At 59.5% G+C, this 20,612-nt stretch overlaps 1 protein-coding gene across 1 annotated transcript in view; it reads left to right on the top strand.

The window, feature by feature from the left end:
- The window catches only part of SND1 (staphylococcal nuclease and tudor domain containing 1), a 133,448-nt gene that overhangs the window by 85,679 nt on the left and 27,157 nt on the right, over window positions 1-20,612 (top strand). The window contains exons 15-16 of the mRNA XM_065049418.1: window positions 1,803-1,944; window positions 15,322-15,431. Coding sequence (XP_064905490.1) covers window positions 1,803-1,944; window positions 15,322-15,431 — 252 coding nt within the window. The remainder of the gene's footprint in view (window positions 1-1,802; window positions 1,945-15,321; window positions 15,432-20,612) is intronic.

Below are 20,612 nucleotides of genomic sequence, written 5' to 3'. Positions count from 1 at the left end.
TTTTCCTCGCACGCAGATTGCACTTACATGTGTTGGATTAACTTCTTGACTGCGCGGCTGCTGGAACACGCTCCCCGGGCGGGTTCCGCGCACCGAGCGCACGTGGCGGCAAGCGAGCCGGCACTGGCGAGCGATCCGGCACCGGCGAGCCATCCGGCACCGGCAGCCGCGTTTTGGGGGGTCTTTTCTGCCAACCCTGCCCCAACCGGGGTGCTGGTGTGGGAGGTTTGCCTGGGACCCCTTTGTGGCCGGATGGGTGGATGTCACTGGGACATTGGCACAAAGGTGCTGCTGGAGCATCAGTGCACAGCCGGGGCGGGAGAAAGATGCTGTTTGCATTTATCAAGCCGTTTGCATTTGTTAAGCATTCAGCTTAATAAAAGTGATTAATCCTCACTCCAGCCATGGCCCAGCTCCTGTCTCCATCCCTGCCCGGGAGCGTCGGCTCCTCGTCCCACCGAGAGGTTTTGGCCATGGCGTGTTCCCTTCCCTCCTCTGCAGCTTGTTTTCTAAATAAGGGCTGGAGTGAGATGAAAAGCCACCTGGCTGCCTTTTATCTGGGGAACTGCTTTTTCTTTAGTTCCTTTCTTCCTTGGGTAAATAATCTGGGAGCTCGCGACACGGCGCCTCTGGGGCAGGTGGCACAGAGATGCCAGGCACAGAGATGCTGGGCGAGGCTGCACGGAGAGGGTTTCCCGGGAAAAGGGGGTCACAGACTGTTCTGTTCCGGAGGGGAGGGATGGGGCAGGGTCTGGCCTCCCTCCTGCCTGCTCCTGCCTGCTCCTGCCTGCACCCAGGCAGCCGTCCCCACGCTGGGGCAGTGGGAGCCCACGCGCCAGGGATGTGGGGGCAGGTGTGGGGTGCACAGTCCATCCCCAGCTGGGAGAAGTGGGGTCCCTGCCTGCATCCCACATTGCACATCCCGCATCCCTGCCTGCATCCCACATCCTGCATCCTGCATCCCATATCCCACATCCCTGCCTGCATCCCACTTCCCGCATCCTGCATCACACATCCCGCATCCCTCCACACATCCGGCATCCCACATCCCTGCCTGCATCCTGCATCCCTCATCCCTCCCCACATCTCATGTCCTGCATCCCATATATTTCCCCACATCCTTCCCCACACCCTGCATCCTGCATCCTGCATCCCCCATCCCTGGCCCCATCCCACATCTGTCTCTGCATCCTGCATCCCTACCTGCATCCCTGCCTGCATCCCACATCCTGCATCCTGCATCACTCCCTGTATCCCGCATCCTTCCCCACATCCCATGTCTCAATCATGCATCCCTTCCTGCATCCTGCATCCCATATCCTGCATCCTTGCCTGCATCCCACATCGCTCTCAGCATCCCATAGCCCACATCTCGCCTCCCTCCATGTATCTCGCATCCCTGCCCGCTTCCCCCATCCCTCTCTGCATCCTGCATCCCTGCCTGCATCCCATATCCCTTTCCACATCCCATAGTCCCCATCCCGCATCCCTGCCTGCATCCCTCATCCCTGCCCGCATCCCACATCCCTGTCCACACCCCATAGCCCCCATCCCGCATCCCTGCCTGCATCCCTCATCCCTGCCCGCATCCCACATCCCTCTCCACATCCCATAGCCCCCATCCCCGCCTGCATCCCTCATCCTGGCACAGGGCAGGCAAGGTTGATCTGTGCACCAAACCTGCATCAAAGAGCAGCCACTGTCCCCACTGCAAGGGACATCAAGGTGCTGGCAGGTCCCCGCACACCGAGGGGTCCCCGGCATGCCACACCCCACACCCTGACCCCCTGTTTTCCCCCCAGGACACCCAGAAGGCGAAGCAGTTCCTGCCGTTCCTGCAGCGCGCCGGCCGCTCCGAGGCCGTGGTGGAATACGTGTTCAGCGGCTCACGCCTCAAGCTCTTCCTGCCCAAGGAAACCTGCCTCATCACCTTCCTCCTCGCAGGTGAGCCCCCCGGCCCCCGCACCTCACCCAGCGCTGCGGACGGCTCAGCCTTGCAGGGGGGTTAATTGGGCTGGGGAGCACTAATTGGGGGTGGGCGGAGGGTTCGGGTGTTGGTGCTGCTGCCCTTTCCCCGCCGTGGGGTTCGCTCTGCGGGGACACCGCCGTGCTGCCCCCCCCAGGGTGGGTTTAAGTGCCTTCTGCACATTTTGGTGCCACGAGACGTGGCTGCGTGTCCCCTTGTCCCGCGGGCAGGGCGGGCACCCCCTGGGGACACGTGGGGACAGGAACGAGCTCATGGAGGTGCTAGTAGATGCTCCGAGAGCGTCACCTTGCTTGCACAGGGTGCTTGTTTTGGTAGGTCCTACAAAAACTGAAGAACTCCTATTTGCGGTGCGTGTTTCAGCCAACGCATCTCAAAACCCCCAAACCTGGGTGGTCCCAAGGTGCCACCTTCCAGGGGACAGGCAGAGGGGGACAAGGTGTCACCCAGTGGCATGGGGAGGACAGGGAAGCCCGTCACCAGCTCTGGGATAGGCGAGGAAGATGTGGGGCGGCTTCATCCCCCCACCTCCCGTTTCTATGGCAATAACGGTGCAGCAAGGCTGACCCTGAACACCGATCGTTCGCAACTCGGTTATGAAAAATTCAATAAGCGTATAAATAGATCGTACACAGGGAGAAAACCACCAAGGTTTCCGTAAGCAACAGCTCTTGCCACTCCCACTCGAGGAACGTTTATCCCGGGTGGGGGACGGGAAGGAGTCGGGAGATCTTGTTCCAGGGACTCCCAGTGCCACCAGCGTCACCTCGGAGCGGTGCTGCAGCCTGGGGACAGCGCCAGTGTCCCCAGCCCCGCTCGGGGCTGCTCTGCTGTGTGGGAAGCGTGTCCTAAACCCGCCCCGCTCCGCGTGCCGCGGCGTATAAATAGTCGCACAGGCTTATTTATAATTAACCATTCTTAAAGTCAGCTGCAAAAGACGGGGAAGCGCGGCTCCCCCTTGCCTGCGACGGAGACGGCAACGGTTTAAGCAGCGATAAAAAACTCCCACGTGCTCGGGAGGAGGAATTTAGATAGATTTAAATATTTCTGCTTTAAAAGGCCGCCGCGGGGTTCAGCCGCGTTCGGCTCCTCCGAGCACGCCCGGCGCGGGGACGTGGTGACAGAGCGTTGTCCCCATGTCCCGCTGGCCCCGGTTTTGGGTGGGATTCGCTTCGTTCCCTGTGCCCATTCGGGCAGGAGTGGCCACCGTTCCTGGTGCTGGCGGTGACATTGCGGTGTGTCCCATCCTCATCCCCGCCGGCGGGACACGGTGCTCGCGGGGTCACCCCGTGTCCGCAGGGATGCCCCCCGGGATGAGCAGCGATGAATCCCCGTCCCTTGGCGGGATGAAGCGGCTCCCGCTGTCCCTCCCGTGGGGACCGGTGGTTAAATACCCGCGGTGCCGGTGGCTCCGGCCGCACCGGCTCGGCCTTTCCACTTAGTCGGATCATTTTTAAATGGACGGGGAGGGGGCGGGGAGGGCGGCCTGGAAATGGATGGCTCCGGGGGGAGCGCGCTGGCTGCAAGTTATATTTAATCCCCGTTGCTGTGGAGACCGACTGGCTGTCGCCCGCTCCCGGGGCCTGATTTTGCTCCAAAAAGTTCCCAAAGTGGTGAAGAAGCCCCAGTCCCGGCCGCCTCGGGTGGCCCCAGGGGGTCCGTGGAGATGTTGGGGTCCCCTGGAGCAATTGGGGACCCACTGGGGTGCCCATGGGGTGCAGGGGACAGCGATGGGCTGTGCCCCCCCGGACACCCCTCTCTACCCCTTGCCTGGCAGCTCAATTAGAGGGTTGGAGATAATAAGGGGGGGTGCGGCTGCTGCAAACTGGGGGCTGGGCTCTGGTGTGCACGTTTTGGGGGGTCTGGTGCCGCGGGACCGGTTTGCCGGGGCAGCCGCGGCGCTCGGGAGATGCTGCTGCGCCCGTTTGCTGCAGCCTCTGCATCTCCCGGGGTGTCCTGCAGCGCTCGGGAGCATCCTGCATTGCACAGGATCATCCTTCGCCGTGCAGCACCGTCCTGCATTGCACAGGATCATCCTTCGCCGTGCAGCACCGTCCTGCATTGCACAGGATCATCCTTCGCTGTGCAGCACCGTCCTGCATTGCACAGGATCATCCTTCGCCATGCAGCACCGTCCTGCATTGCACAGGATCATCCTTCGCCGTGCAGCACCGTCCTGCATTGCACAGGATCATCCTTCGCCGTGCAGCACCGTCCTGCATTGCACAGGATCATCCTTCGCTGTGCAGCACCGTCCTGCATTGCACAGGATCATCCTTCGCTGTGCAGCACCGTCCTGCATTGCACAGGATCATCCTTCGCTGTGCAGCACCGTCCTGCATTGCACAGGATCATCCTTCGCTGTGCAGGACCATTCTGCATTGCACAGGATCATCCTTCGCTGTGCAGAACCATTCTGCATTGCACAGGATCATCCTTCGCTGTGCAGGACCATTCTGCATTGCACAGGATCATCCTTCGCTGTGCAGGACCATTCTGCATTGCACAGGATCATCCTTCGCTGTGCAGGACCATTCTGCATTGCACAGGATCATCCTTCGCTGTGCAGGACCATTCTGCATTGCACAGGATCATCCTTCGCTGTGCAGCACCGTCCTGCATTGCACAGGATCATCCTTCGCTGTGCAGCACCGTCCTGCATTGCACAGGATCATCCTTCGCTGTGCAGGACCATTCTGCATTGCACAGGACCATTCTTCGCTGTGCAGGATCACCCTGCACTGCAGAGGATCGTCCTGCATTGCACGGGATCATCCTGCTTTGCACAGGATCACCCTGCATTGCACAGGATCGTCCTGTGCTGCACGGGATCATCCTGCATTACAGAGGATCACCCTGCATTGCAGAGGATGGTCCTGCATTGCACAGGATCACCCTGCATTGCACAGGATCACCCTGCATTGCACAGGATCACCCTGCATTACATGGGAGCATCCTGCATTGCACAAGAGCATCCCGTGCTGCACTGGAGCATCCAACATTGCAAAGAATCATCGTGCATCGCACAGGAGCATCCTGCATTGCTCAGGATCATCCTGCATTGCATGGGAGCATGCTGCATTGCACAGGTTCATCCTGTGTAGGACAGGATCATCCTGCATTGCTCAGGAGCATCCCGCATTGTGTGGGATTGTACTGCATCGCACAGGATCATCCTGCATCGCACAGGAGCATCCCATGCTGCACAGGATTGTACCATGTTACGCTGGATCACCCTGTTTGGCACAGGATCATCCTGCATTGCACAGGATTGTCCTGCATCGCTCAGGGTCATCCTGTATTGCACAGGATTGCACTGTGCTGCACAGGATCATCCTGCATTGCACAGGATTGTCCTGCGCTGCACAGGAGCATCCTGCAGCACACAGGAGCACCCTGCATTGCACAGGGTTCTACTGTGCTGCACAGGAGCATCCTGCAGCACACAGGAGCATCCTGCATCGCTCAGGATCGTGCTGCATTGCATAGGGTTGTACTGTGCTGCACAGGAGCACCCTGCATCGCTCAGGATCACCCTGCATTGCTCAGGATTGTACTGTGCTGCACAGGAGCATCCTGCAGCACACGGGAGCATCCTGCATTGCACAGGATTGTACTGTGCTGCACAGGAGCATCCTGCAGCACACAGGAGCATCCTGCATTGCACAGGATTGTACTGCGCTGCACAGGAGCATCCTGCATCACTCAGGATCACCCTGCATTGCACAGGATTGTACTGTGCTGCACAGGAGCATCCTGCAGCACACAGGATCACCCTGCATTGCTCAGGATTGTACTGTGCTGCACAGGAGCATCCTGCAGCACACGGGAGCATCTTGCAGCACACGGGAGCATCCTGCATCGCTCAGGATCGCCCTGCATCGCTCAGGACCGTCCCCCGTTGCCCATCTGCAGCCGTGCTGTGCTAACGGCACTGCTAGAGATGCCTCTGGAGTACAGGGAGAACCGTCCGGCTCCCTCCCCGCTCCCCTCAGCGCTGGGGGAGGACACTGCTCCTGCCCCCCGGCTCTTCTCCGGGGAGCCCTTCCCCAGCCGAGCTCTCTAATCAAGCTGTACACATTAATTACAGGCTAAAGAGGCAGGTAGCGTGCCAGTTAGCTGTTGCCACCGAGCTCAGTGCATCAGCCTTGTCCCCTCCTCATCCTCGCAGCGGGCCATTTGTCCCCATCGCTCTGGTTGGTGACAAACCCTCAAGCAAGAGCCGGGTGTCCTGCAGGCGCAGCCGCCCTGGGTGCGCGGTCCCCGGGGTGGAGGTTTGGGCTGCCCTGGCACGGGGACACACGTGGTGACGGGGACAGCGGGGGAGCTGGGGGGGGGGGGGGGCTGGCACCTCTCCCAGCTCGCGGCGCTGGAAAATTAAACTTTTACCCTGAGTAAGGCAAACTTGGTTATTGAAGCAGCTCTGCCTCTAATGAGCCCTGATCAATTATTCAGTGAAACAGCTAATGAAAGGGCAGGTGGCCAGGGGGGCTCTGGGAGTCCCCAGACCGCAGGGGTTCTGGGGGGGTCACCGCGGTGAGCTGCTGGAGGGTGAAATGGGGTGAGGGGAGAAGGGGGTCCTGCTGGGGGGACCCTGTGTGCACTGAGCTGAGCAGCTGGGTTGTCCCCCACCTCCGAGCACCGGCACCCTGGGGGGGTCCCAGCGCCGTGGCGGCAAAGCCTGTGTCTGGCTGAGCCCTGCGCCATGGTGCTGTGCCGTGGGGTCACTGTGCCATGGAGTCCCTGCTCCATGTGGGTCCCTGTGCCATGGGATCCCTGTGCCGTGGGGTCCCTGCGCCATGGGCATCCTTGCTCCATGGGAGTCCCTGCTCTGTGTGGGGGTCCCTGTGCCATGGAGTCCCTGCTCTATGTGGGTCCCTGTGCCGTGGGGTCCCTACGCCATGGGCATCCTTGCTCCATGGGAGTCCCTGTGTTGTGGGGGGTCCCTGTGCCATGGAGTCCCTGTGCCATGGGGTCCCTGCGCCATGGGCATCCTTGCTCCATGGGAGTCCCTGTGTTGTGGGGGTCCCTGTGCCATGGGGGACCCTGCGCTGTGGGGGACCCTACTGCATGGGCATCCCTGCTCCATGGGGGTCCCTATTCCATGAGGGTCCCTGTGCCATGCGGTCCCTCCACCATGGGGACCTCTGCTCCATGGTCCTACAGTATCCCTGCTCCATGCAGGTCCCTACTCCCTCATCCTTCTCCGTGGCCCCCCAGGACCATCATCCCCCATGGGGCTTCCAGAGCATCCCCTGCACCCCCAGCCTCTGCTCACTCCCATCAGCTGGATTTTGGGGTGTCCTCTTGACCTTCCCCACTCCCCATCCATCATTAGCTCCAGTACAGCACCGGTGTCCCAGGCGGGGCTGAGGGCTCCCAGCCCACCCTCAGCCACCCCCCTGGGTCAGTGCCCACCCTGGGGCACCCACTGCAGAGCAGGGGGGGCCCAGTTTGGGAGGGTTTCAGCAGGAGGATCCCAGTTTGGGGGTGTCCCAGTGTGGATGTGGCACCTTCCCTTCCCTTCCCTTCCCTTCCCTTCCCTTCCCTTCCCTTCCCTTCCCTTCCCTTCCCTTCCCTTCCCTTCCCTTCCCTTCCCTTCCCTTCCCTTCCCTTCCCTTCCCTTCCCTTCCCTTCCCTTCCCTTCCCTTCCCTTCCCTTCCCTTCCCTTCCCTTCCCTTCCCTTCCCTTCCCTTCCCACACATCCTCCCACGCTCATGTGGTTTTATAGGGCCAACCTGCTAATTGATTAATTGCCCGAGTTAACGACATCATATAAAACAATGGGGGCGGGTGGTAGGCAGCAGCAGTGGGGTGACAGTGTGAGGACTTGGGAGGTGTGACAATGAGCCCAGTGTGTGCTCTGGGTCTCTGCACTCACATCTACTTTTATTTTGCCGTTCTGCTCACCCATCACCCATCGCTTCGAGCCAGAAACACCATAAATCTCCGTATTTTATCAATGCTTGCGTTTTTTAAATATAGGTATCTCCAATGCAAATGAGCATCATAAAGAGAAGACAGGTCCCTTGTAAATGTGACTTGGAGGATGCTCTCGAGGGAGCCTCAGCCCATCTTCCCAGCTAAAATATATACGTTGGAGTGCTATAAATATGTGCAAATAGAGAGGCGCTAATTTAATCCCCGGGTTCCGCTTTCCCAGCCTGACGCCTTCTCAGCAGCAGGATTGGGCCCCACGGGGCAATGGGGGGAGCCTGTGCTGCACCCCTGGCACTGTTGGGGTGCGGGTGCCCCAAAATTCTGCAGAGGAGCCACGGGAGCTGCGTATTTAGGGGGGGAATGGCGATGCAGCGTTTCTCTCTGAGGAGGATGATGTTGACGGCGGATCTGGGATGTTGGTGTCTCCATGGGGAGCCGGTGACCCCGAGGGGACATCACCAGCCGTGCAGCCCCACGGTGCCAAGTCACGGCTTTTGGCAGTGAGGATGCTGCGTCGATGCCGCTCGGTCCCCAGTTGGGGTACCCGCCGTCATGGCTGAGCTCAGGGACAGTGTCACAGCAGCCCGGGGACACAGGGACATGTCCTGGGGATGGGGGTCTCCTGGGGGCTCCGGGTTGTGGGGCAGAGCATCCGCGTCTGTGGGGGATGCAGATGTGTCCTGTGGGGACGTGGTGACCCCAAACGCTGCAGTGGGATGTGGTGACACACCAGGTGCCACAGACACAGGGTGTCAGGACACGGTGACCCCAAATGCTGCAGTGGGATGTGGTGACACACCAGGTGCCACAGACACAGGGTGTCAGGACACGGTGACCCCAGAGGCTTCAGCATCTGAGATGTGGTGACCCTGAAAGCTGCAGGTGTGCAGGGTCAGGACCTGTTGTCCCTAAATGCTGCAGATACAGTGTCAGGATTTGGTGACACCAGATGCTGGAGATGCACGCTGTGGGGACACGGTGACCCCAGAAGCTGCAGCGTTTGAGATGTGGTGACCCTGGATGCTGCAGATGTGCAGTGTTGGGCTGCAGGAACCCCGAATGCTGCGGATGTTGATGCTGAGATGTGGTGACACCAGATGCTGCAGTCAGGTGTCAGGACACGGTGGCCCCACATGCTGCAGGTACAGTGTCAGGATGTCAGTGTCAGTGTCATGATGACCCCAAAGACACCATGTGGTGTGGTGACACCAGATGCCACAGACACACGGTGTCAGGACACGGTGACCCCAAAAGCTGCGATATTTGTTATCCGGTGACCCCAAAGGCTGCAGACACACAGTGTCAGGACATGGTGACCTCAAATCCTGAGGTGTGGTGACCCCAAACCCTGCAGATGTGCAGCATCAGGACGTGTTGTCCCTATATACTGCAGATATAGCGTCAGGACATGGTCACCCCAAACCCTGAGATGTGGTGACACCAGATGCCACAGACACGCAGTGTCAGGATGTGGTCACCCCAAAAGCCGCAGCCCTGCGGTTTCGGGGTGCAGTGGAGCAGCATTTCCCCACAGGCTGGTGTGTCCGTCAGTCTGTCCGTCCCAGTCCCCGGTGCGCGGGGCCGCGGTGAGCTGAGCGCTGCGCCCTCCGCCGGGTGCGAGGCCGGGGGTCCCTGTGCAGCCCCCCAGCCCTGTGCCGCGTTAGCCAGCGCCGGCACGCTCCGGCAGCCTCCCCGCTGCCGTCTGTTTGCCTGTTCCCGACAGCCTCTATTTTGGTAGGGACGAGCGTTAAAAATACGCCGCGCTCCCACGCGGCAGCAGCCAAGTCGCCATCACGACTCGGCGCCGGGCAGCGCCGGGGATGCTGCCTACGGCAAGAGGCAGCCCCCGGCGTCACCGCCACACCCCGGTGTCACCGCCACCCCCTGGTGTCAATGCCAGGCCCCTGGCATCACCGCCAGACCCTGGTGTCACCGCCACCCCCCCAGCGTCACTGCCACTCCCCAGTGTCACTGCCAGGCCCCTGGCATCACCACCAGACCCTGGTGTCACTGCCAGACCCTGGCGTCACTGCCAGACCTCTGTGTCACCGCCAGACCCCAGTGTCACCACCAGACCCCGATGTCACCACCACCCCGGTGTCACTGCCAGGCCCCTGGCATCACCGCCAGACCCTGGTGTCACCGCCACCCCCCAGCGTCACTGCCACTCCCTGGCATCACTGCCAGGCCCCTTGCATCACCACCAGACCCTGGTGTCACTGCCAGACCCTGGCGTCACTGCCAGACCCCTGTGTGTCACCGCCAGACCCTGGTATCACTGCCAGACCCTGGCATCACCGCCAGACCCCGGTGTCACCACCAGACCCTGGTGTCTCTGCCAGGCCCCTGGCATCACCGCCAGACCCCGGTGTCACCGCCAGACCCCGGTGTCACTGCCAGGGCCCTGGCACCACCGCCAGACCCTGGTGTCATCCCCACAGGCCCCTGGCATCACCGCCACCCCCCGGTGTCTCTGCCAGACCCCGGCATCACCGCAACCCCCCGGCATCACCACCAGCCGCCCGGCGTCACCGCCAGCTCCTGGGGACAGGCAGCACCATCCTGCCCCAGCGCTGCCAGTTAAAAGGGTTGGATGGGACCCGGAGCCCCTGCGCGGTGCAGCCGTCAGGATGCGGCACCGGTCCTTGGTGTTTGGGTCTCGCTCTGGCCGTGCCGCCGGCTATTCTGGGGGGATTTGTTCTGGTGGCTGATGCTCCTCTCCTCCCTCTGCCCCCCGATTTCTCCCAAACTCCATCAATCCTCCCAGGGTCGATGTCCAGCACTGGCGAACCTCACGCGGTGCCACCCCTGCTCCGCGGTGCCGGTCACGGTTATGGCACAGCCGGGGGAAAAACGCTGTTTAAAGCCCAGACAGCTGGGCTGGCAAAGCCCCTGCTCCAGGGGCTGGGAATTTCATGGTAAATCACGGAGATTTTCCATGGAGACATTCGTGGGGGTTTTTGCTGAGGGATAAACCCCTGTGGTTTATCCACGGACAAGCAGTGCTCTCCTGTGAATATATAGATATAAGCTATATAATGATATATAGAAGTAATTTATATTATACAGGGTATTTCAAAAATAAATTGAAATTACTTTGAAATTGGGTCCATCTTTTTCAAACACCCTGTATATTATATATTATTATTTATTATTTACTATTTATTATATATATAATTTATTTTCAATATTACATAGATATAATCTATTTTCTATCTTGTATATGATATATTACATGTGATATATTAGCCTTGTTATTGTATGACAGACCCCCCAACCACTGGTGAAATGAGCCGGGGGGTGGTGCTGGGGGCTCCACTCCCCGGCAGCGCAGGATCGGTCCCTCCACCGGTCTCTGGGATGCTGCGGGATGCCCCAGGATGCTCTGGTTACCCCAAGATGCTGTGGGTACCCCAAGATGCTCTGGGATGCTGCGGGATGCCTTTGGATGCTGTGGGTACCCTGGGATTCTCTGGGAAACCCCAAGTTGCTCAAAGATGCCCCAGGGTGCTACAGGGTACCCCAAGATGCTGTGGGATGCTGTGAGTACCCTGGGATGCTGAGGGAAAGCCTGGGGTACCCCAGAATTCCCAGGGGTGCTGCAAGATACCCTGAAATGCTGTAGGGTATCCTGAGATGAGTTGGGATGCTGTGGGATGCTCTAGGATGCCCCAGGATGCTGTGGGTACCCCAGGATGCTGTGGGAAAGCCTGAGATACCCCAGGATGTTGTAGGTACCCTGGGATGTTGTGAGATACCCAGGATTCCCAGGGATGCTGCTGGATGCCCTGGGATGCTCTGAGATGCCCCAGGATGCTGTGGCATTCCCCAGGGTGCTGTGGCGTACCCCAAGATGCTGTGGGTTACCCTGGGATGCTGTAGGATACCCCAAGATGCTGCAGAATGCCCCGAGATACTCTGAGATGCTCTAGAATGCCCCAGGATGCTGTGGGTACCCTGAGATGCTGCAGGATGTCCTGGGATGTTGCGGGGTGCCCCAGGGTGCTTTGGGATGCCCCAGGATCCTGTGGGATGCTGTGGGGTGCTCTGGGATGCTGCAGGTTACCCCAGGATTCCCAGGGACGCTGCAGGATACCCCAAGATGAGGTGGCATGCTGCGGGATGCCCTGGGATACCAAGGGATGCTCTGAGATGCTGCAGGATGCCCTGGTTTGCTGTGGGTACCTTGAGATGCTGCAGGATTCCCAGAGATGCTGCAGGGTGCCCTGAGATGAAATGGGATGCCCCAGGGTGCTCTGGGATACCCCGGGATACTGTGGGATGCTGTGGGGTGCTCTGAGATGCTGTGGGGTGCTCTGGGATGCTGTGCATTACCCCAGGATTCCCAGGGATGCTACAGGATACCCCAAGATGAGGTGGGTGGGATGCTGCAGGATGCCCTGGGATACCAAGGGATGCTCTGAGATGCTGCAGGATACCCCAGGATGCTGTGGGACACTCTGGGATGTCCTGGGATGCTGTGGGTACCCCGGGATGCTGCAGGATGTCCTGGGATGTTGTGGGATGCCCCGGGATGCTGCAGGATACCCCAAGATGAGGTGGCATGCTGCGGGATGCCCTGGGATACCAAGGAATGCTCTGAGATGCTGCAGGATGCCCTGGGATGCTGTGGGACACTCTTGATGCTGTGGGTACTCTGAGATGCTGCAGGATACCCCGAGATGAGGTGGGATGCCCTGGGATACCAAGGGATGCTCTGAGATGCTGTGGGACACTCTGGGATAACCCAGGATGCTATGGCTACCCCAGGAGGCTGCGGGGTGTTTGTCCCCAGCCCTTGACTTCCACCCTTGGGGGATGGGACCGGGTAGGAGCCTCCTCTGCATCCCCAGCCCCCGCCTCCCCCACCCCGCCAGCACCAGGGCGCGCTGCCCGGCCCGAGCGTTCGGCACAAGTGATTTGTGGCGGGGTCAGAGACCCCGGGGGAGAGCGGTGGCCGCCGCACGCTGCAGCGCTCCAAACCGCATCCCTCATCTGCGCAGACCGATGCGTTACGGCTTCCCGGGAACAGCGGCAGAGCCGCCGCTTCGCCTTTGCCGGGGAACTTTGCCAGGCTCGCTCCCCTCGCTGATGTTTGTGGGGCTGAGCTCGCTCGTCCCATCCCTTTGAGGTTTTCCTTTGCCTTTGCTCGTGCGGGTTTAGGAGGTGTCAGGGGCACAAAGAGGATTTGAGGTGGCACCTGGAGCTGCTGTCTGGGCTCAGGGTATTTGTGTGCCGGGATCTCCTGCAAAAACGCTGCGCTTGGCTTTTGTATTTTATTTAAGGACTCGGAGGCTTCCTCAGCGATTTCTTCAAATCGCTTTCTGTAGAGGAAAAATAAAGTCGCCGCCGCGGTGCATAAGCTGCAGCTCCCTTCCCCCAGCCCCCGCTCGCTTGCGGAGGAGGAGGAGGAGGAGGAGGAAGGGCAGACACGCTCTTGGCAGCTCCGGCGCCTCGTTTTGCAGTGCTGGAGGATGCTCATTGCCGGAGACGCCGGCAGCGTGTTTGCACGGGATGTGTGCGTGGCCTCGGCGCAGCGCCGGCCGTGCCGAAGCCGTGTGCCACGATGAGGAGGAGGAAACGGGTCTTGGCTCCTTCCTCCCACTCACAACCAGGGTCCGTGTGCGGTGCAGCTGGTTCTGGGTGGTTTGGGGTCCGGGACCCGCAGCCCACGTTTTGCTGCCTTTCCAGAAATCTCCCTGTCCAGGTGTTTGGGGCTGCCATCCTCATCCTCATCATCCTCATCATCCCTGTCCTCATCATCCCCATCCTCATCATCCCCATCCTCATCATCTTCATCATCCCCATCCTCATTATCCTCATCATCCCCATTATCCTCATCCTCATCTTCATCATACCCATCTCCATCATCCTCATCATCCCCATCCTTATCATTCTCATCCCCATCCTCATCATCCCCATCTCCATCATCCTCATCATCCCCATCCTCATCATCCCCATCCTCATCATCCTCATCCTCATCATCCCCATCCTCATCATCCCCATCCTCCTCATCCCCATCTCCATCATCCTCATCCTCATCATCACCGTCCTCATCATCCTCATCCTCCTCCTCATCCATCTGCCCACAGCTCAGGCGGCCGCTCCGTGTAATTCCCAGCACTTCATTAATAACCAGTTCTGTAAAACACAATTAATAATGCAGCACTTCCCCGTTTAATAATCTCTGCCAGCGCCAGCGCCAGCGCTGGCAGTGCTTTGGGGAGCCCGGGTGGTCACCCCGGTTTGCAGGTGGGGAAACTGAGGCAGGGAGGGGGTCTGGACGAGGGCCGGTGCCACCGCACCCTCCCTCTCCTCCCCGTGTTTTCAAGTGTTTTGATTTTTCGCGGTGGTTTACGGGGTGGGGGGGCGGGGGGATGGGGCTCCCCGTGACACAGCGTGGGGTGCCACACCCCAGCTGCACCCTGGGGTCCCCAAAACCCCCGGGGGTCCACAAAACCCCTTCCGAGGCAGCTCCTCTGGCAGGGTGGGTGGTTTGGGGACAGGGACAGGGGCTCCCCCCTGCCCCCAGCCTGGGACAGAGTGGGGAGCCCTCCCCAAGGAGCTTGTCCCTGTGTCCCCATCCCTGCCAGCTCTTGCCCTGCTTGTCCCCGTGTCCCCGTCCTTGCTGGCTCATCCCCTGTTTGTCCCTATGTCCCCATCCCTGCTTGTCCCCATGTCACCATCCCCACTGACTCTTCCCCCACTTGTCCCCATGTCCCCATCCCTGATGGCTTGTCCCCTGCTTGTCCCCATAATCCCATCCCCGCTATCTCATCCCCATGTCCCTGTCCCTTCTGTCTCCTCCACTGCTTGTCCCTGTGTCCCCATCCTTTTTGACTTGTCCCTCTGTCCCCATCCTTTCTGGCTCTTCCTCAGCTTGTCCCCATGTCTCCATCCTTTTTGGCTTGTCCCTGTGTCCCCATCCTTGCTGACTGATCCCATTTGTCCCTATATCCCTATCCATGCTTGTCCCTGCTTGTCCCCATCCCCACTGGCTCTTCCCCGACTTGTCCCTGTGTCCCCATCCCTGATGGCTCATCCTCTACTTGTCCCCATGTCCCTGTCCCTGCTTGTCCCCATCCCCACTGGCTCTTCCCCCACTTGTCCCTGTGTCCCCATCCCTGATCGCTCATCCTCTGCTTGTCCCCATCCCTGCTGGCTCGTCCCCATGCCCCCATCCCTGCTGTCCCCATCACTGTCCCAGTCTCCTGTCCCCATACCAGGCCAGTGCCAGCGCTGGGGACCCTCCTGTGTCACAGGAGCTGGTCACATCCCTCCTAGGCTCGGGTGGCCCCTTTCCTCCCCAAAACGTCCCTTCCAGGTGACGTCCCCAGCAATGCTCCCCCCGGCCCCCCAGCCAGCTCACCCTCCTCTCCCTCCTCTTCCTCCTGCAGGCATCGAGTGTCCCCGGGGGGCGCGGAACCTGCCGGGGCTGGTGCAGGAGGGGGAGCCCTTCAGCGAGGAGGCCACGCACTTCACCAAGGAGCTGGTGCTGCAGCGGGAGGTAGGGGACACGCGGGGACACGTGGGGGGACACGCGGGGACACGGCAAGGTGCCGGGCCGGGGTGTGCTGGTGATGCCGGGGGGGGGGCGGAATTTGCCGAAGGGCAAAGGCGAGGCGGGGAGGGGGCTGCACTGCGCCGGTGGTGCCGGATTTGGCCCCGCTCGCCTCTCTGTGTTGGTGCATCATGGTTTTGCTGCTGTGCTGGTGCTGGATGCTGGTGATGTCCTGGTGTGATGGGTCTGAGCCACGGTGCCGGTGCCAGGCCCTGGCGATGTCCCGGCGTGGGGAGTTCTGAGCCGCGGTGGTGGACACTGGTGATGCGCCGGCATGGGGAGTCTGAGCTGGGGTGATGGATCCTGGTGATGTCCCTGTGTGGGGGTCTGAGCTGCGGTGCCGGCGCTGGACGCTGGTGATGTCCTAGTATGGGGACTCTGAGCCACGGTGCTGGTGCCAGACCTGAGCGATGCTCCGATGTGGGGGAGTCTGAGCCGCAGCCGTGCCAGAGGCTGTGCTGGGGGGGCCAGGGCACAGCGGTGCCCATGGGACCCCCATCCCCATGGCTCCGGCGCTGCTGGGGGTGGGTGGGAGCCGTGTGCTGGTACATACCGGGTGGTGCCGAGAGCATCCCCAGGCATTTGGTGCCTATGCGTAAATCCCAGCGATGTCGTGTTTGCTCCGGCGCTAAACCTGCCCTCGCTGAAGGCAGCGATAGGGTGGTGACCGGTGGCTTCTTCGGGCAGGGGACAGGTGGGGCCACCTCTGCTGCTTTATTTTATTTTGGTTTGGTTTGGTTTGGTTTATTTTATTTTATTTTATTTTATTTTATTTTATTTTATTTTACATTAGTGGGGGTTGCACAGCAGATGCAGAGCGAATGCGCGGTGGCTGCAGGGTGGCTGCAGGGTGACTGCCTGGCAGATCCACACCAAACGCACAGTGGGTGCGTGGGAGGTGCAGATGCTGCTCGGTGGATGCACCACCGGCGTGTGGGGTTGCACAGCAGCAGCACAGTGGACACGGGACGGATGCAGCGTGGTTGTGTGGCAGATGCACGATGGATGCACAATGGATGCGTGGTGGATACAGAGTGGCTGCAGAGCAGATGCACAGTGGGTGCAGGGTGGGTGCAGGGCGCTGTTGTGGCAGATGCACAATGGATGCACAGTGGATGTGTGGTACATGTGGGGTAGATGCTCAGCAGATGCTCAGCGGACACAGAACAGATGCACAAGAGACGCAGGGTGGATGCATGGTGGATGCAAAGCAAGTGCATGGTGGATGCACCGTGGATGGGTGGGGCTGCACGGCAGCAGCACAGGGGGTGCAGAGAGGATGCGTGGCGGGCGCAGGGAAGATGCCCAGCAGAAGCGCAGCGGATGCACGGTGGATTCATGGGGGTTGCACCACAGATGTGTGGGGTTGCACAGCAGATGTGCAGCAGATGCAGGACAGATGCAGGATAGTTGTGTGGCAGATACATAAGGGATGCACAGTGGATGCCTGGTAGATGCTCAGCGGACACAGAGAGGATGCACAAGAGATGCCAGGTGGATGCACAGCAGATGCAGGGTGGATGCACAGCAGATGCAGGGTGGATGCACAGCAGATGCAGGGTGGATGCAGAGCAAGTGCATGGTGGATGCACAGCAGATGCAGGGTGGATGCAGAGCAAGTGCATGGTGGATGTACAGCGGATGCACAGCAGATGCAGGGCGGATGCAGAGCAAGTGCATGGTGGATGCATGGCGGATGTAGGGCGGATGCACAGTGGATTCATGGTGGTTGCACCACAGATGTGTGGGGTTGCACAGCAGATGCACAGCGGATGCAGGAGGGATACAGGGTAGTTGTGTGGCAGATACATAAGGGATGCACAGTGGATGCAGACTAGATGTCTGGTGGATACTCAGCAGATGCTCAGCGGACACAGAACAGATGCACAAGAGATGCAGGCTGGATGAACAGCAGATGCACAGGAGGTGCAGGGTGGATGCACAGTGGATGCAGGACAGATGCCCAGAGGTTGTATGGGGTTGCACCACAGAAGCACAGCAGATGCAGGGTAGATGCGCAGGAGATGCACGGTGGATGCACAGCAGATGCAGGTACACGCACAGTGGGTGTGTGGGGTTGCACTGCAGAAGCACAGAGGATGCCCCGTGGATGCACAGCAGAAGCAGGGTGGCTGCAGGGTGGCTGTTGTGGCAGATACATGACGAATGCACAGTGGACGCATAGTGGTTGATGCTCAGCAGATGCACAGTGGATGCAGGGCAACTGCACAGAAGATACATGGTGGATGCACAAGGGATGCATGTCAGATGCATGGTGGATGCACAGCAGATGCACAGCAGATGCAGGGTGGCTGCGTGGAAGACGATACACAATGGATGCACAGTGGACGCATGGTAGAGGTGTGGTGGCTGCTCAGCAGCTGCACGCTGGATGCACAGTGGATTCGCGGGGGCTGCACAGCAGATGCAGAGCGGATGTGCAGCAGATTCAGGGCGAATGCACAGAGGATGCAGGGTGGATACTCAGCAAATGTGTGGGGTTGCACAGTAGAAGCACAGTGGGTGCATAGAGGATCTGCATCCCTGCATGGATGCAGGGCAGAAGCACAGCAGATGCACAGCAGGTCCATGCTGGATGCACAGTGGATGTACAGTAGATGTGTAGGGTTGCACAGCAGATGCACAGCAGGTCCATACTGGATGCACCATGGATGTACAGTAGATGTGTAGGGTTGCACAGCAGATGCACAGCAGGTCCACGCTGGATGCACTGTGGATGTATAGTAAATGTGTAGAGTTGCACAGCAGATGCACAGCGCACAGTGGATGTACAGTAGATGTGTAGAGTTGCACAGCAGATGCACAGCAGGTCCATACTGGATGCACCATGGATGTACAGTAGATGTGTAGAGTTGCACAGCAGATGCACAGCAGGTCCATACTGGATGCACCATGGATGTACAGTAGATGTGTAGGGTTGCACAGCAGATGCACAGCAGGTCCATACTGGATGCACCATGGATGTACAGTAGATGTGTAGAGTTGCACAGCAGATGCACAGCAGGTCCATACTGGATGCACCATGGATGTACAGTAGATGTGTAGGGTTGCACAGCAGATGCACAGCAGGTCCATGCTGGATGCGCAGTGGATGCACAGCAGGTGCATGGTGGATGTATAGCAGATGCAGGGCGAATGCACAGAGGATGTGTGGATGCATAGCAGGTGTGTGGGATTGCCCAGCAGCAGCACAGCGGGTCCATGCTGGATGCAGAGCATATGCAGAGGATGCAGAGCAGATGCATGGCGGATGTATAGCAGATGCAGGGCGAACGCACAGTGGATGCAGGGCATATACACCGCGGATGCGGGGCGGATGCACGGTGGAGGTGTGGATGCACAGCAGATGTGCAGGGTTGCGCAGCAGATGCACAGCAGGTCCGTGCTGGATGCGCAGCAGATGCACGGTGGATGCACAGTGGCTGTGCAGGGTTGCACAGCACAAGTACCGCAGGTGCATAGCAGGTCCATGCTGGATGCACAGCAGATGCAGAACGGATGCACAGCAGATGCACGGTGGATGTATAGCAGATGCAGAGCGAATGCACAGCAGATGCATGGCAGGTACACACCAGATGCAGGGTGAGTGCACAGAGGATGTGTGGACGCACAGATGTGTGGATGCACAGCTGTGTGGGGTCACACAGCAGCACGGTGGGTGAGCAGTAGGTGCAGGGGGGATGCCCAGGGGAGGATGTGGCAGATGCAGAGGGGACTCAGTGGTGGATCCACAGCAGATGCGTGATGGATACATGGCTGGTGCATCACGGATACACGGTGAGTGTGTGGTGGATGCACAGTGGATGCGTGATGCACACACAGCAGATGCATGATGGATACATGGCTGTTGCATCACGGATACATGGTGTATGCATGATGGATGCACGGTGGATGCACGGCAGATGCGTGATGGATACACGATGGGTGTGTGGTGGATGCGTGATGGATGCACAGTGGATGCACGATGGATGCACGGCAGATGCGTGATGGATACACGATGGGTGTGTGGTGGATGCGTGATGGATGCACAGTGGATGCACGGCAGACGTGTGATGCACATGCAGCAGATGTGCGATGAATACATGGCTGTTGCATCACGGATACACGGTGGATGCGTGATGGATGCACGATGGATGCATGGCAGATGCGTGATGCACACACAGCAGATGCGTGATGGATACATGATGGTTGTGTGGTGGATGCGTGATGGATGCACGGTGGATGCACGGCAGATGTGTGATGCACACACAGCAGATGCGTGATGGATGCATGGCTGATGCATCACGGATACACAGTGGATCTGTGCTGGATGCACGGCCGATGCGTGATGCACACGCAGCAGATGTGTGATGCATAAACGGCAAATGCACGGTGGATGCAGGGCAGACACGTGGCAACCACCGGCCCGTGCAGCACCTCCCGGCACCGGCACAGGGCCCTGCTCGGTGGCACAACCTCGCATGGCCTCAGCTAATCCGAATTCCATCAGTCGCCCCGCAGGGGAGCAGCTTTATCTTCTCGGCTGAAAAACTGTAAATTACTTTCTTTTGATCTTCGGAAGGAGAACATGGCAAGCGGCGCGTTCGCGGTGCTCCCGGCAGGAGGACGGGCAGCTCCGGCTGCGGGGGGCGGCTTCGGGCGCAGATTTGGGCTTTTCCTGCCAATCCTTCGAGGAAAATGCAGGTGCCGTGGCCGGTGCCTCGTCTGGGGGCGACGAGGCCAAATCTGGGGTGACGAGGCCAAATCGGGGCTGCTGAACCCACGTAGGGATTTGCCACAAACGTGCCTCCCGTCTCTGCCTTCCCACCCTTGTTTTATTGCGCTCTCGTTAAAGTCTCTTGATATTAAAATTCCCTCAACTCCCGCAACTCGGCTGATTGAAACTTCGGTGTCACCGGAGCGCCAGCTCCATTTTGTGTAATTACGCCGTGATTCATAATTTCAATATCGGATGAAAAAATGCCCTCGGCAGCCTTTCCCCGCCTCCCCGAGCGGCTGTGGAGATAAAACTCCGCCGTTCCTGCTCTCCCTACCCCGGCTGGTTGACACCGGTGCTGCCGGCGATTCCTTCATCTCTTTACATTCACCGTCATGCGGACGCGTAAA

The sequence above is a fragment of the Columba livia genome, chromosome 1, assembly GCF_036013475.1.
Source record: "Columba livia isolate bColLiv1 breed racing homer chromosome 1, bColLiv1.pat.W.v2, whole genome shotgun sequence".
NCBI lineage: Eukaryota > Metazoa > Chordata > Aves > Columbiformes > Columbidae > Columba > Columba livia.
This window is presented reverse-complemented; position numbering and strand designations above follow the sequence as displayed.